General features: G+C 50.9%; 3 protein-coding genes across 3 annotated transcripts; all 3 read left to right on the forward strand.

Moving 5' to 3' along the window:
• The first annotated feature begins 2,717 nt into the window (after window positions 1-2,717).
• On the forward strand, window positions 2,718-4,038 carry LOC101867369 (metallothionein-1E). The gene is made up of 3 exons (XM_005591976.5): window positions 2,718-2,816; window positions 3,401-3,466; window positions 3,815-4,038. The coding sequence occupies exons 1-3, from the start codon at window positions 2,789-2,791 to the stop codon at window positions 3,904-3,906; spliced, it is 186 nt and encodes a 61-aa protein (XP_005592033.2). The 5' UTR covers window positions 2,718-2,788; the 3' UTR covers window positions 3,907-4,038.
• A 4,185-nt stretch (window positions 4,039-8,223) lies between these two features.
• Window positions 8,224-9,564, forward strand: LOC102137984 (metallothionein-1F). The gene is made up of 3 exons (XM_005591975.5): window positions 8,224-8,322; window positions 8,912-8,977; window positions 9,325-9,564. Exons 1-3 carry the CDS (start codon window positions 8,295-8,297, stop codon window positions 9,414-9,416), a joined length of 186 nt encoding a protein of 61 aa, XP_005592032.1. The 5' UTR covers window positions 8,224-8,294; the 3' UTR covers window positions 9,417-9,564.
• Window positions 9,565-14,630: 5,066 nt separating this feature from the next.
• LOC123570532 (metallothionein-1E-like) lies at window positions 14,631-15,974 on the forward strand. The gene is made up of 3 exons (XM_045382246.2): window positions 14,631-14,731; window positions 15,322-15,387; window positions 15,734-15,974. Exons 1-3 carry the CDS (start codon window positions 14,704-14,706, stop codon window positions 15,823-15,825), a joined length of 186 nt encoding a protein of 61 aa, XP_045238181.2. The 5' UTR covers window positions 14,631-14,703; the 3' UTR covers window positions 15,826-15,974.
• Window positions 15,975-16,343: the final 369 nt, after the last annotated feature.

Genomic DNA, 16,343 nt, shown 5'->3' on the forward strand with positions numbered 1-16,343 from the left:
ATGCCAGCGATATAAGCAACCAGGAGGGGAGCTGTAAAGCCACAGGGGCAGAGCTGCCCAAGACCTTGGGAACCCACCTCTTGCATCAACGTGACCTGGATATGAGACATGGAGTCAAAGGAGACCACTTTGGAGCTCTAAGATTTGACTGTCCTGCTGGATTTTGGACTTTTATGGGGCCTGTAGCCCCAAAACATTTTGGCCAATGTCTCCCATTTGAAATTGCTGTATTTACCCAATGCCTGTACTACCATTGTATCTAGGAAGTAACTAACTTGCTTTTGATTTTTCAGGCTCATAGGCAGAAGGGACTTGCCTTGTCTCAGATAATACTTTAGACTGTGGACTTCTGAGTTAATGTTGAAGTGAGTTGAGACTTTGGGGGACTGTTGGGAGGGCATGATTGGTTTCAAAATGTGAGGATGTGAGATTTGGGAGGGGTCAGAGGCAGAAAGATATGGTTTGGCTGGGCTTCTATCCAAATCTCATCTTGAATTGTAATTCCCACAATTCCCAAGTGTCATGGGAGGAACCTAGTGGGAGGTGATTGAATCATGGGGGCAGGTCTTTCCCATGCTGTCCTCGTAATAGTGAATGAATCTCATGAGATCTGATGGTTTTAAAAATGGAGGTTTCCCTGCACAAGCTCTCTCTTTGCCTGCTCCCGTCCATGTAAGACATGACTTGCTCCTCCTTGCCTTCTGCATGATTGTGAGGCCTCCCCAGCCATGTGGACCTGTAAGTCCATTAAACCCCTTTCTTTTGTAGATTGCCTAGTCTTGGGTATGTCTTTATCAGCAGTGTGAAAACAAACTAATACAATGGGTGAGGGCATGATGGTGCAGACAGTATGCATGAGTGCACATCCCACCTCTATCACTTTTAGCTGTGCCTCACAACCTCTCTGTGTCTCCTGTAATAGGAGCATAATAATGGCATCTGGCTTGTAAGGTGAAAGAATCTTATACATGTGAGGAGCTTGGAATGGTGCTTGGCAAGCATTCTACAATATTAGTTATTGCTTTATTATTTTTTAAAAATAATTATACATTGCATGGGGGATATTTACTTACAGACAAAGAAGCCAGGCCTGGAGTGCCTAGCTGTATATACTGTCATTGTCATCTACCACATGAACATATGTCATGTGGTCCAAAGAGAGCCATTCATTGCTCCCATAAAATCATCCTCAACCCAGGGTTATCGAGCTACGAGCAAGATTCTCTCCCTCATGTCAGATATAAAATGACTGGCATTTCTGTTACCACCTGCACACTTTTCTTACCATTTTATATTTAAATGATTAATATTTTCTTAAATATATTTGTATGAAAAGCAAACTCTTTTCCACCTCCAAAAATGAAAATCAGTCTTATCCATACATAGAAGACAGCCAGGAAAACTATAAATGTGTTTTGTGTGTGTGTGTGTGTGTGTGTGTGTGTATTACACTTATGGATTGCTTTTGCCACTGCACATGGTTGAGCTTGTGGCTTGCCATTGTTTAGAAGCTTTCCAGCAAGAGAGAAGTGCTGATGACATACCTGGGCCAAAGGAAGGCTTGATCCATGAACACTTTCTCTTGAGGGGTTGGTTGGATTCAGATCAGTGAGAACTTCTCAGCTCTGTGACTTGAACCAATTACTTTAACTCTGTAGTAGCCGTCTGTTTAGTAATACAGGTTCATAAATAGTATTTTTCTTTAAGATCACAAAGCAAGTGGTTAAGACACCAGTACAGACTCAATGTTATGCATTGAGCCTGGAATATTGAAGAGATCAGCAATATTGAAGAGAAACAACCATTTATCTTGCTTTTTATTTTTTTAGAGACGTTGACTCCCTATGTTGCCCAGGCTGGACTCGAACTCCTAGGCTCAAGTGATCCTCCCAAGTAGCTGGGACTACAGCAGTAAGCGCCACCTCGCCCAGCTTGCTTTTTAATTTAAAGCAGGGTCTGCATATCATCTGAAGTAATCTCTCTTTGGGGACATCCCGCATGTCCAGAACTGCCATCCGGTATTGTGGCCCGAAGGCTGTGGGAAGCTTGGAGACTTATACACAAAGGAGGACCTGGATAAATGTGCCCGTACATCCTCACAGGCAGGGCGAATGGACGAGAGAGAGAGAGGCCGACCCGTGTTCCGCGTGTTACTGTGTACGGAGGAGTGGGTCCGAGGGACCGCGGTGTGGGCAGGGACAGGCAAGGCGGGAGACGAGGAGAAACGAAAGCCACATCGGTGGCGGATGTTCTGCACACAACTCGCTAGCTACCGCACGTTCCCCACTCCGCACTCAGCCGATCCCGGGACGGGAGTAGGAGGGCTGCACAGGGACTCCTGGACAGGTCGAGCTGAAAACTTCGGGGCGAGGGGTGGGGTGGAGACGCCCGCGATGTCAAGGCCGGGGTCCCGGAACACGCCGGGAGGAAGGTGTAAGGCAACCTCGGGGAAACCGGGAAGAGCGGCCTGGACCTCGGGAACGCCGCGTACCGCCGGGCGCACAGCCCATCCCGCGCGAACAGGCGCCAAAGGGGCGGTCCCGCGGTGCGCACCGCTCAGAGTTCACGGGATGGTGCGCCCGGCCCTTCTGCTGCGCACAGCCCAGCCTAGGATCGCCGGCAGAGCGGACTCAGCGGGCCGGGTGCAGGCGCAGAGCTGGGCCTCTGCGCCCGGCCCGACCTCCGTCTATAAATGGAGCAGCCGGCTGCAGGGCTCCAGTGCACTTTCCAACTGCCTGACTGCGTTTTTGCCTTACCGGTGGGAGCTCCAGCATCTCCTTGGCTCGAAATGGACCCCAACTGCTCCTGCGCCACTGGTAAGGGAAGCTCTAGGCCCTGGAAGCCCCATTTCCCAGCCCTATTACAGGGGGTCTCTGGGTTTCAGGAGGTCGCATTTAAAGTTCTGAGCGACGGGGACTCCATTACTTCGTTAGGTGCTTTCTTCCTGATCACGCCCCTGAGAGCACTGCCCTCCTCCCTGGGCCTCTACCTCAGACTTAAGGATACTGAGGCTCAAGGCTGAACTGCTCCACATCTCCCAGTTGGTCAGGGTCCTGCTGGCTGGGCCCCAGTGCTCTGTCCAGGTTCTGAGCAATCAGTGTGGATAGGGGGCTGGAGACATTGATTCTTCAGGGTTCAGGACAGAAGGTTCTGGCTCGCAATCTCAATATTCCTGGGTTGGATGTGGACGTGGGACCTTCCTGGTGGGGTAAACAGGAGGGTGCTTGCCCTTCCCAGTGTTAGTGGAGAGGACATGCGGCTTCTGTTCCTCTGTCCTGAGTGGGGAAGGAGCTCTGAGGGCTGGCCCTGCACAGAGGAGGGGGCACCTAAGACTCACTGACCCACTGCTGTACCTTCTGCATCTCACTCACTGCCCACTGCGTTTTTCTCTTCCTTGCAGGTGGTTCCTGCACGTGCGCCGGCTCCTGCAAGTGCAAAGAGTGCAAATGCACCTCCTGCAAGAAGAGTGAGTGCGGGGCCATCTCCAGGAATCTGGGGGCTGTGGCTAAGATTGGGAGGGAACTCAAGGTTGGCCCTGAGTGCTTCCTTCTGGGGAACTGGGATTTCTTTGCCCCTGTTGGCCATGTCATTCCCTCTCCATGCTTTCTGCCCTGAGTTCAGATGGGGCAGGGAAGCATTTTTCTCTTGGGACACAAACCCCAACTGTACCCCCTATGGTTTCAGAACAGAGCTGTGCCAGACAAAAAAAGCATCCTCTGGGTCTGGCGTCTGAGCTCGAGCCAGGCTTGCTATTGGGACAGAGAGGTGCCTGGTCCAGTCTACTGCCACCTCTCACTCTCCCCTTCTTCCCCAGGCTGCTGCTCCTGCTGCCCCGTGGGCTGTGCCAAGTGTGCCCAGGGCTGTGTCTGCAAAGGGGCGTCGGAGAAGTGCAGCTGCTGTGCCTGATGTGGGGACAGCTCTGCTCCCAGATGTAAATACAGCAACCTGCACAACCTGGATTTTTTTTTTAATACAACCCTGAGCCATTTTCTGCATTTCTTTTTATATTAAATATGTGATTGTTTTATTGTCATAAAAGAATTTTGACTTGAATCGTATTCTGTTCTTTGTGTGTCTTGGAAAAAATGGACTGGGTGGGGGTTAAACCAGGAGTTTAGAGACCAGGCTCTGGATGGAAATGTGAGTCACTAACAATGTTAACACTTTCAGGCCAGCCAGGTTACCTCACTGAGTTCACACTTCTGTAAAATGGCATTGCACTGTGCACACCATTTTGGTGGGGGTAGAGGGGGTATATATGATCACTTCCACTCTCATGTCAAGTGTGGCACAGAAACTTCATTCCTCACTTTTATTTTCTGATTTTCCTGCTCAACTTCAGATCCACATTGGATTTTAGGCTTAAAAGTGGCTACAGGCCGGGCGCCGCTACTCAGGAGGCTGAGGCAGGAGAATGGCGTGAACTCGGGAGGCGGAGCTTGCAGTGAGCCGAGATCGCGCCAATGCACTCCAGCCTGGACTACAGAGCGAGACTCCGTCTCAAAAAAAAAAAAAAAAAAAAAAAATGGCTACAGGCCGGGCGCGGTGGCTCACGCCTGAAATCCCAGCACTTTGGGAGGCTAGGTGGGCGGATCATGAGGTCAGGAAATCGAGACCATCCTGGCTAACAGGGTGAAAACCCATCTCTACTAAAAAAAAATACAAAAAATTAGCCGGGCGTGGTTGCGGGCGCCTGTAGTCCCACTACTAAGGAGGCTGAGGCAGGAGACTGGCGTGAACCTGGCAGGCGGAGCTTGCAGCGAGCCCAGATCGTGCCACTGCACTCCAGCCTGGGCAACAGAGAGAGACTCCATCTCAAAAAAAAACAAAAAAAGTGGCTACTATAATCCCAGCACTTTGGGAGGCCAGGTGGGCGGATCACGAGGTCAGGGGTTTGAGACCAGCCTGGCCAACATGGTGAAACCCTGTCTCCACTAAAGATATAAAAAATTAGCTGCACGTGATGGCACGTAGCTATAATCCCAGCTACTGGGGAGGCTGAGGCAGGAGAATCGCTTGAACCTGGGAGACAGAGGTTGCAGTGAGCCGAAATCCACCATTGCACAGGGCGGAAAATGAGGGCAACAGGGAGAGACTCCATCTCAAAAAAAAAAGTGGCTACAGTGCTGGAACCCAACTCCCCAGTTCCTCGAATCCTACATGGGTGCTATGATTTGGATGTTTCGTTACTGCCAAATCTCATGTCAAAATGTGACCTGCAATATTGGAGGTGGGAACTAGTGGAAGGTTTTGGGGTCATGAGGACAGATCCCTAAAGAATGGCTTGGTGCCATCCCATGGTGAAGTGTGAGTTCTTCCTCCGGTATTTCACTCCTGAGCTGGCTGTTTAAAAGAGCCAGACACCCTCCCTTTTTCTCTCTTTTTTCTTGTCTCTCCACCAGATGTGCCTCATCCTTGTTGGCCTTCTGCCAGGAATGTAGGCTTCCTGCGACCCTCACCAGAGGCAGATGCCAGCACCACACTCTGCACAGCCTGCAGAAGCTTATGAGAATCGCTTGAACCTCGGAGGCAGAGGTTGCCATGAGCCAAGACTGCACCACCGCACTACAGCCTGGGCAACTGAGATGCTGTCTCAAAAAAAGAAAAGAAAGGAAACAGCAAAATGGCCCCAGTGAGCACTGCCCACTGAGCAGCACTGCCCAGCACATCCCCACAAGGAACCATCAGGCTTGGTCTGCCCAGTGTCACTGACAGGACACTCGCTGACCCCTGAGAGCTCCCTGTTGTGACTGGGCTCTGAATCTTTGGAAATTCCTCCCAAACTCAGGCTGAATTTGCCCTTCTTTCTTTCTTTCTTTTTTTTTTTTTTTTTGAGACGGAGTCTCGCTGTGTCTCCCAGGCTGGAGTGCAGTGGCGTGATCTCGGCTCACTGCAAGCTCCACCTCCAGGGTTCACGCCATTCTCCCGCCTCAGCCTCCCAAGTAGCTGAGACTACAGGCGCCCGCCACCACGCCCGGCTAGTTTTTTGTATTTTTAGTAGAGACAGGGTTTCCCCATGTTAGCCAGGATAGTCTCGATCTCCTGACCTCGTGATCCACCCGCCTCGGCCTCCCAAAGTGCTGGGATTACAGGCTTGAGCCACCGCGCCCGGCCTGCCCTTCTTTCAAATTTCATGTCGGATACAGAAGAATGCCCTTTCTGTTACTACTTGCACCATCTTTTAGTTAATATTTTATACAGAAATGATTATTTTCTTACACGTACTTTTATGAAGAGCAAACTCTTTTCCGCCAGAAAAAAATGAAAATCAATCTTGTGCCACACATGGAAGATAGCCCCAAATTAATATGTGTGTGTGTATTACACTTACGGATTGCTTTTGCAATCGTGGTAGAGCTGGTAGCTTCCTGTTGCTTATTTGGGGATTTTTTGGTTGTTTTTGTTTTTGAGACAGAATTTTGCACTTGCCACCCAGCTGGAGTGCAATGGCGCAATCTGCAACCTCTGCCTCCAAGGTTCAAGTGATTCTCCTGTCTAGCCTCCCAAGGAGCTGGGATTACAGGAGACTGCCACCATGCCCAGCCAATTTTTGTATTTTTAGTGGAGACGGGGATTCACCATGTTAGCCAGGCTAGTCTCGAACACCTCACCTCAGGTGATCCATCTGCCACAGCCTTCCTAAGTGCCGGGATTACTGGTGTGAGGCACCTTGCCCAGCCCCTGTTGTTTAAAAGATTTCCAGCAGTACAAAAGTGTTGATGATATACCTGGGCCAAAGGAAGGCTTTATCATGGACACTTTCCTTTAAGAGGCTGGCTGGATTTAAATCAGTGCACAGCTTTTTATCTCTGTGAAGACCAGCCAGTTACTTGGACTCTTTTCTTTGTAGTCCTGTGATTAGCAAAACGGGTTCATAGATAGTATTTCCATTTAGTATTGCTGTGAGGATTCAAAGAATGAAAGAGATTAAAAAGGGACTGGTATAGACTCTACGTTATGCAATAGTCAGCTATACTGAAGAGAAATAACTGTATCTCTTGCTTTTTAATTTTTTTTTTTTTTTTTTTTTTTTTTGAGACGGAGTCTCGCTCTGTTCCCCAGGCTGGAGTCCAGTGGCGCGGGATCTCAGCTCACTGCAAGCTCCGCCTCCTGGGTTCACGCCATTCTCCTGCCTCAGCCTCCCGTGTAGCTGGGACTACAGGCGCCCGCCACCGCGCCCGGCTAATTTTTGTATTTTTGGTAGAGACGGCGTTTCACCGTGTTAGCCAGGATGGTCTCGATCTCCTGACCTCGTGATCCGCCCGTCTCGGCCTCCCAAAGCGCCAGGATTACAGGCGTGAGCCACCGCGCCCGGCCTTTAATTGTATTTTTTTAAAGACGTTGACTCTCTATGTTGTCCAGGCTGGACTCGAACTACTGGGCTCAAGTGATCCTGCCACCTCAGCCTCCTAAGTAGCTGGGACTACAGCTTCTTGCCACATCACCCATCTTGCTTTTTAATGTAAAGCACGGTCTGCATATCATCTGAAGTCATCTCTCTTTGGGGACATCCCACATGTCCAGAACTGCCAGGCGGTACTGTGGTGGCCCGTTAGGCTGTGGGGAGCATGGAGACTTATCTGCAAACGAGGACCTGGACAAATGTGCCCACACATCCTCTCAGGCGAGGAGAATGGACGGGAGAGAGAGGCCGACCCGTGTTCCCCGTGTTGCTGTGTACGGAGGAGGGGGTCCGAGGGACCGCAGTGTAGACAGGGACAGGCAAGGCGGGGGACGAGGAGAAACGAAAGCCACATTGGTGGCGGGTGCTCTGCACACAACTCGCTCGCTACTGCACGCGCCCCGCTCGGCACTCAGCCGATCCCGGGACGGGAGCAAGAGGGCTGCACACGGGCTCTGGGACAGGCCCAGCTGAAAACGGTGGGAGGGGTGGAGTGAAGACAGCGACGCCAAGGCTGGGGTCCCGGAACACGCGGGGAGAAAGCTGGTAAACAACCGCAGGGAAACTGGGAAGCCGGCGTGGACCTCTGGGAAGCCAGCCGCACAGCCCTTTCCCGCGCGAGCTGCCGAAAAAAGGGGGCGGTCCCGCGCTGAGCACAGCGCAGAGCTCAGGGTATGGTGCGCCCGGCTCTTTTGCTGCGCACAGCCCAGCCCGGGAACGTGGGCAGCGCGCACTCAGAGGGGCGGGAGCAAGCGCGGGGCGGGACCTCTGCACCCGGCCCCACCTCGGTCTAAAAGAGGAGCAGCCGGCTGCAGGGTTCCAGCGCGCATTCCAGCTGCCTGACCTCCTGTTCGAGTCTTTGGTGGGAGCTCCAGCATCTCCTTGGCTCGAAATGGACCCCAACTGCTCCTGCACCGCTGGTAAAGGAAGCGCGTCTCTGCGCCCTGGGATCCCCATTTCCCAGCTCCAGTACAGAGGATCTCTGGGTTTTAGGAGGTCGCACTTTAACTTCTGAGGGGAAGAGGACTCCTTTACTTCGTTAGGTGCTTTCTTCCTGATCACGCCCCTGAGAGCACTGCCCTCCTCCCTGGGCCTCTACCTCAGACTTAAGGATACTGAGGCTCAAGGCTGAACTGCCCCACATCACCCAGTTGGTCAGGGTCCTGCTGGCTGGGCTCCAGTGCTCTGCCAGGCTACGAGCAATCAGGGTGGATGGGGGGCTGGAGATATTGAGTCTTCAGGGTTCAGGACAAAAGGTTCTAGCTCGCAATCTCAGTATTCCTGGGTTGGGTTTGCACCTGGGAGCTTACTGGTGGGGTAAACAGGAAGGTACTTGCCCTTCCCAGCGTGAGTGGAGAGGACATGCGGCTTCTGTTCCTCTGTCCTGAGTGGGAAAGGAGCTCTGAGGGCTGGCCCTGCACAGAGGAGGGGGCACTGGAGACTCATTGACCCGCTGCTGTACCTTCTGCATCTCACTCACTGCCCACTGCCTTTTTCTCTTCCTTGCAGGTGTCTCCTGCACGTGCGCCGGCTCCTGCAAGTGCAAAGAGTGCAAATGCACCTCCTGCAAGAAGAGTGAGTGCAGGGCCATCTCCAGGAATCTGGGGGCTGTGGCTAAGGTTGGGAGGGAACCCAAGGCTGACCGTGAGTGCATCCTTCTGGGGAACTGGGATTTCTTTGCTCCTGTTGGCCATGTCATTCCCTCTCTAGGCTTTCTGCCCTGAGTTCAGATGGAGCAGGGAAACGTGTTTCTCTTGGGACACAAACCTCAACTGTACCCCCTATGGTTTCAGAACATGGCTGTGCCAGACAAAAAAAGCGTCCTCTGGATCTGGCGTCTGAGCTCGAGCCAGGCTTGCTATTGGAACAGGGAGGCGGCTGGTCCAGTCTACTGCCACTCTCACTCTCCCCTTCTTCCCCAGGCTGCTGCTCCTGCTGCCCCGTGGGCTGTGCCAAGTGTGCCCAGGGCTGTGTCTGCAAAGGGGCGTCGGAGAAGTGCAGCTGCTGTGCCTGATGTGGGGACAGCTCTGCTCCCAGATGTAAATACAGCAACCTGCACAACCTGGATTTTTTTTTTTAATACAACCCTGAGCCATTTTCTGCATTTCTTTTTATATTAAATATGTGATTGTTTTATTGTCATAAAAGAATTTTGACTTGAATCTTACTCTGGTCTTCTTTGTGCACCTTGGAAAAAATGGGCTGGGTTGGGTGTTAAACCAGGAGTTTAGAGACCAGGCTCTGGATGGAAATGGGAGCCACCAACAATGTGAACACCTTCAGGCCAGCTACTGAGTTTACACTTTTATAAAATGGTATTACACTGTGCACACCATATGGGTGGGAGTCATACATGATCGCTTCCTGTCTCATGTCAATGTGGCACAGAAACGTCATTCATCATTTTTATATTCTGATTTTCTTGCCCAACTTCAGATCCAAATTGGATTTTAGGCTTAAAAGTAGTACAGTGCTGGAACCCAACTCCTCAGTTCCTTGAATCATACGTGGGTGCCATGATTTGGATGTTTTGTCAGTACCAAATCTCATGTTGAAATGTGTCCTCCGATATTGGAGATGGGATCTAGTGGGAGGTTTCAGGGCCATGAGGACAGATCCCTAAAGAATGGCTTGGTGCCATCCCATGGTGAAGAGTGAGTTCTTCCTCTGGTAGGAAGAGCTGGCTGTTTAAGAGTCAGACACTGTCCCCTTTTCTCTCTTGTTCCCTGTCTCCCCACGTGTTGTGCCTGTTCTCCCTTGGATTTCGACCAGGATTGCAGGCTTCCTGCAGCCCTCACCAAAGGCAGATGCCTGTACCACACTTATGCACAGCTTGCAGAAGCGGAAGTCATAACAAACTTTCCTTTGTAAATTACCTAGTCTCAGGGATTCCCTTATAACGACACAAACAGGCTAACCCAGTGGGGCTTTTCAAACACTGTGGTGAAGGGACAGTTTTTATTTCCTATCTATCACAGGCTTAAACCTTGGTAAGTGTAATAGTATTGATTATGGAGATAATGAAATACAACATAAAATACAAAAGTCATTTTTCAGATTCAATGAGAAATAATTCAATAAATAGCCGGGTGTGGTTGCTCACACCTGTAATCCCAGCACTTTGGGAGGCTGAGGTGGGCAGATTATGAGGTCAGGAGATCCAGACCATCCTGGCTAACATGGTGAAACCCCGTCTCTACTAAAAATACAAAAAAATTAGCCTCATGTGGTGGCAGGCGCCTGTAGTCCCAGCTACTCAGGAGGCTGAGGCAGGAGAATGGCGTGATCCAGGGAGGCAGAGTTTGCGGTGAGCCAAGATCACACCACTGCACTCTGGGCGACAGAACGAGACTCCGTCTCAAAAAAAAAAAAAAAAAAAAAAAAAATCAATCAATAAATAACAGGAAATGAAAGATGTACAAACTTTGAACATATGATGATGTTCATTGCAGACCAGAAATAGCAAACTAGACCAGTTGTGGTGGCTCAGGCCTCTAATCCCAGCACTTTGGGAGGCCATGGTGGGCGTAACACTTGAGGCCAGGAGTTCAAGACCACCCTGGCCAACATGATGAAACCTCATCTCTACTAAAAATACAAAAATTAATTGGGCATGATTGCATGTAATCCCAGATACTCGGGAGGCTGAGGCAGAAAAGTCACTTGAACGCCGGAGGCAGTGTTTGCAGTGAGCCAAGATTGCGACACTGGACTCCAGCCTGGACAACAGACTCCCTGTTGTGGCTTGGCTCTGAATCTTTGGAAATTCCTCCCAAACTCAGGCTGAATTTGTCCTTCTTTCAAATTTCAGCCCTTGACTACTTCCAACCAGTAAAGTGACTGGGAATATGGAAGGACATGCACAGCATGTTCCTGGCAAAATGAAGTGTGTGTGATCATGGGTTCCACATGAAATACTTCGCGTCTGCCCATGCAGGAATGATGGCGGATTCTGCAGTTTGGAGGATGCAGTGGTGCTCCTTAGGAAAGAGTGAGGGCCCTGGCTGACTTATAATTAAAGCCAACAATCAGTTCCCCTGGCTATGTGGAGGGAACGCTATTTGACATTCACTCAAAGAGGAAGATGATCCTCCTGGCCTAGAGGTCAGGAGCACGCTTGCCCACTGCTTCCCTGTGAAGAGGAGACTTCAGAAGGCAGCCTGCGCCTAGGGCACAGGTTTTGGTGTCAGGCAGTCCTGGTTCACAGCCCACCTCACCATGTACTGGCTGTGTGGCCTGAGTGCATCACTGAAACTCTCTGAACCTCCAGTTCCTTATTTGTAGAAACCAGATTATATCTCAAAGCAGCGATTAAATGACAACATGGTCTGGCCCCTGGCTAGGGTTTAATAAATAATAGCAGTTATGATCATTCTCTATACACTGGTTTTTTTGGAAAATGAATCCTGTTAAATCCCAAAGCTAAGAGAAACCTTATGGGTTTGAAAGCATTGGTGTGGATTGGATGCTGGGAATGGAATTGCAACCAAGCTGACCCTGCCAGGAGGAGTGTGGATGACCTTCTACAGAAAATGCTTTTCAATAAGATGCTGCCCCCACCTTTGAGCAGACATAAAATCCGTTTCCATCCTTCATATCATCTGATCACATGACCTCAGGAACGACAGCCACAGGCCTCAAGACTGGGACAGCAAATATGCAGGGCCTGGAGTGCTTATGTTGTCTTCCAGATTAGTTAAGTAACATATCAAATGTCATATAGCTCAGAAATGAAGGGATGAATGAACCTATGCTACACCTGATCTGTGGCCCTGGCCACAGCTGGTAGATTATGATGCCACTGGATGCTAAATCTGGCCTATCTCAGTTCAAAGATACAAAGACTCTTTGGGATGGATGAATGTTGCTCTTGGCTTGACAGATGAGAAATGAAGCCCAGAGAGGCCACAGAGCTGTGCATGACTGTCCACAGAGTGCACTTCCTATTGCTGCCTCTGTGCTAGATTTTCGGTGTCCTTATCTTTCATGTGACTTGCAGAGGGTGGTGGGTGAGCGTATGATGCTGCCGTCAGCATGGATAAGTGCAAATCCCACCTCTGTTACCTTTAGCTGCATGGCACAACCTCTCTGTGGTTCAGTCTCCACTGTACAAGGGGTATAAGACTAACCTCTGGCTTATAGGATTAAAGGATTTAATACATATAAGGAACTTAGAATGGTACAAGGGGTGGGTGGTCTACAATATTAGCTATTGCTTTTTTTGTTCATTTTATGGAGCATAGGGGATATTTATTTATTTGCACACAAAGGTCTGGAGGTGCTCAGCTGTGTACCCTCATCTACCACACCAGCACGTCCTGTGGTCTAAAGAGAGCCATTCAGTGTTCCCATAAAATTGTAATCAACACTAGGGTTATAAAGCCATGAGGAAGATTCTTGCTTCATGTCAGATACAGAAGAATGACGGCCATTTCTGTTACCACCTGCACCATCTTTTAGTTAATACTTTACGTTGAAATGATCAATACTTATTAAATATATTTTTATGAAAAGCAAATTATTTTCAACCTGAGAAAATGAAATTCGATCTTGTCTCACACATGGAAGACAGCCCCAAATTATTGTGCGTGTATGTGTAAGTGTGTGCGTGTTACACTTATGGATAGCTTTTGCCACTGTCCTTCGTAAAGCTGGTAGCTTCCTGTTGTTTATTTGAGGGTTTTTGGTTTGTTTTTTTGTTTGTTTGTTTTTGAAATAGAGTTTTACCCCTGTCAGCCAGCTGGAGTACAATGGCCCAACCTGCCACTTCTGCCTCCCAGGTTGAAGCGATTTTCCTGCCTAAGCCTCCCCAGTAGCTGGGATTACAGGCGACCGCTACCATGCCAGGATAATTTTTGTATTTTTAGTGGAGACAGGGTTTTGCCATGTTAGCCAGGCTGGTCTCGAACTCCTGATCTCAGGTGATTCATCCGCCTCGGCCTTCCTAAGGGCTGGGATTACAGGTGGGGGCCAAGGTGCCTGTCCCTGTTGTTTAGAAGATTTCCAGCAATAGAGAAGTGTTGACCACATACCTGGACCAAAGGAATACTAGATCATAGTCACTTTCCTTTAAGAGGCTGGCTGGATTTAAATCAGTGCACAACTGTTTACCTCTGTGACGACCAGTCAGTTACTTGGACATTTCCTTTGTAGTCCTGTGATTAGCAAAACGGATTCATAACTAGTATTTTCCTTTAGGATTGCTGTGAGGAGTCAAAGAATGAAAGTGATTAGAAAGGGACTGGTGTAGACTCAATGTCATGCAATAGTCAGTTATACTGAAGAGAAATAACTGGATGTCTTGCTTTTTAATTTTATTATTTTAGAGAATTGACTCCCTGTGTGGACTAGGCTGGACTCGAACTCCTGGGCTCAGGTGATCCTCCGGCCTCAGCCTCCTAAGCAGCTGCCACTACAGCTTCCTGCCACCTTCCCCATCTTACTTTTTAATTTAAATCAGGGTCTGCATGTCATCTGAAGTCATCTCTCTTTGGGGACATCCCACATGTCCAGAACTGCCAGCCGGCTGTGGGGGTGGCCGGCTAGGCTGTGGGGAGCATGGAACTTATCTGCAAAGGAGGACCTGGGCAAATGTGCCCCCACATCCTCTCAGGCGAGGAGAATGGACGGGAGAGATAGAGGCTGACCCGTGTTCCCCGTGTTGCTGTGTACGGAGGAGCGGGTCCGAGGGACCGCGGTGTGGAAAGGGAGAGGCAAGGCGGGAGGCGAGGAGAAAAGAAAGCCACTTCGGTGGCGGGTGCTCTACACACAACTCCCTCGCTACCGCCAACTCCCCGCTCCTTACTCAGCCAGTACCGGGACTGGAGCAGGAGGGCGGCACCAGGACTCCGGGACAGGCCCAGCTGAAAACGGCGGGGCGAGGGGTGGGGTGGAGACGCCCGCAACGCCAGAGCTGGGGTCCCGGAAAGCGCGGGGAGGAGGGTAGAAGGCAAATTCACGGAAACTGGGAAAGGCGGCCAGGACCTCCGGGACACCCCGTACCGCCCGACGCACAGCGCCTCCCGTGCGAACGCGGGACAAAGGGGCGGTCCCGACGCGCGTCCCAGCGGAGCTCCAGGGATGGTGCCCCCGGCCCTACTGCTGCGCACAGCCCAGCCCAGGACCGCGGGCGGCGCGAACCCAGGGGGACGGGTGCAAGCGCGGGACAGGGCCTCTGCGCCCGGCCCCCTCCCGTGAGCATAAAAGCAGCAGCAGGCTGTGGCGCTCCACCTCGCCGTCCACGTGCGCCTTGCTGTCTCTACATTTCTCGCTTGAGATCACCAGCCTTACCGCGGCTCGAAATGGACCCCAACTGCTCCTGCGCCACTGGTAAGAGAAGCCCGACTCTGCGCCCTGGGTTTCCTATTTTCCAGCCCCAGTGCAGAGGGTCTCTGGGTTTGAGGAGGTCGCATTCTAGGTTCGGAGCCGAAGGGGGCTCCTTTACTTCCTTAGGTGCTTTCTACCTGATCACGCCCCTGAGAGCACTGCCCTCCTCCCTGGGCCTCTAAGTCAGAGTTAAGGATACTGAGGCGCAGGGCAGTCCTGTTCCATGTCATCTAGTTGGTCAGGGTCCTGCTGGCTGGGCCCCAGTGTTCTCCAGGCTCTGAGCAATCAGGGTGGAGAGGGGGCTAGACGCATAGAGTCTTCAGGATTCTGGGACAGAAGGTTGTGGCTCGCAATCTCAGTATTCCTGGGTGGGGTGTGCAGCTGGGACCTTCCTGGTGGGGTGAAACAGGAGGGTGCTTGCCCTTCCCAGCGTGAGGGAGGAGGGCATGGGGCTTCTGTTCCTCTGTCCCGAGTGGGGAAGGAACTCTGAGGGCTGGCCTTGCACAGACGAGGGGGCACTGGAGACTCATTGATCCACTGCTGCACCTTCTGCATCTCACTTACTGCCCACTGCGTTTTTCTCTTCCTTGCAGGTGTCTCCTGCGCCTGCGCTGGCTCCTGCAAGTGCAAAGAGTGCAAATGCACCTCCTGCAAGAAGAGTGAGTGCAGGGCCATCTCCAGGAATCTGGGGCTGTGGCTAAGGTTGGGAGGGAACCCAAGGCTGACAATGAGTGCATCCTTCTGGGGAACTGGGATTTCTTTGCCCTTGTTGCCGTTTCATTCCCTCTCCAGGCTTTCTGCCCTGAGTTCAGATGGGGCAGGGAAGCATTTTTCTCTTGGGACACAAACCCCAACTGTACCATCTGTGGTTTCAGAACAGAGCTGTGCCACACGAAAAAAGCATCCTCTGGGTCTGGCGTCTGAGCTCGAGCCAGGCTTGCTATTGGGGCAGGGAGGTGCCTGCTCCAGTCTACTGCCACCTCTCACTCTCCCCTTCTTCCCCAGGCTGCTGCTCCTGCTGCCCCGTGGGCTGTGCCAAGTGTGCCCAGGGCTGTGTCTGCAAAGGGACGTCGGAGAAGTGCAGCTGCTGTGCCTGATGTGGGGACAGCTCTGCTCCCAGATGTAAATAGGGAGCAGACCTGCACAACCTGGAGGTTTTTGTTGTTTTTAATATAACCCTGAGCCATTTTCTGCATTTCTTTTTATACTAAATATGTGAATGGCAATGAAAGAATTTTGACTTGAATCTTACTCTGGTCTTCTTTGTGTGTTTCGGAAAAAATGGAACCGGGAGGGGGTTAAACCGCGAGTTTAGATACCAGGCTCTGGATGGAAATGTGAGCCACTAACATTGTGAAGACTTTCAGGCCAGCCAGGTTACTTCACTGAGTTCACACTTCTGTAAAATGGGATTGCACTGTGCACACAATATGGGTGGGGACCATACACGATCGCTTCCAGTCTCATGCCAAATGTAGCACAGAAACTGCATCCTTCATTTTTATTTTCTGATTTTCCTGCCCAACCTCAGATCCACATTGGATTTGAGGCTTAAAAGTGGCTACAGTGCTGGCACTCAACTCCTCAGATCCTTGAATCCTACAAGGGTGCTATG

This window comes from Macaca fascicularis, chromosome 20, assembly GCF_037993035.2.
Source record: "Macaca fascicularis isolate 582-1 chromosome 20, T2T-MFA8v1.1".
Lineage (NCBI taxonomy): Eukaryota > Metazoa > Chordata > Mammalia > Primates > Cercopithecidae > Macaca > Macaca fascicularis.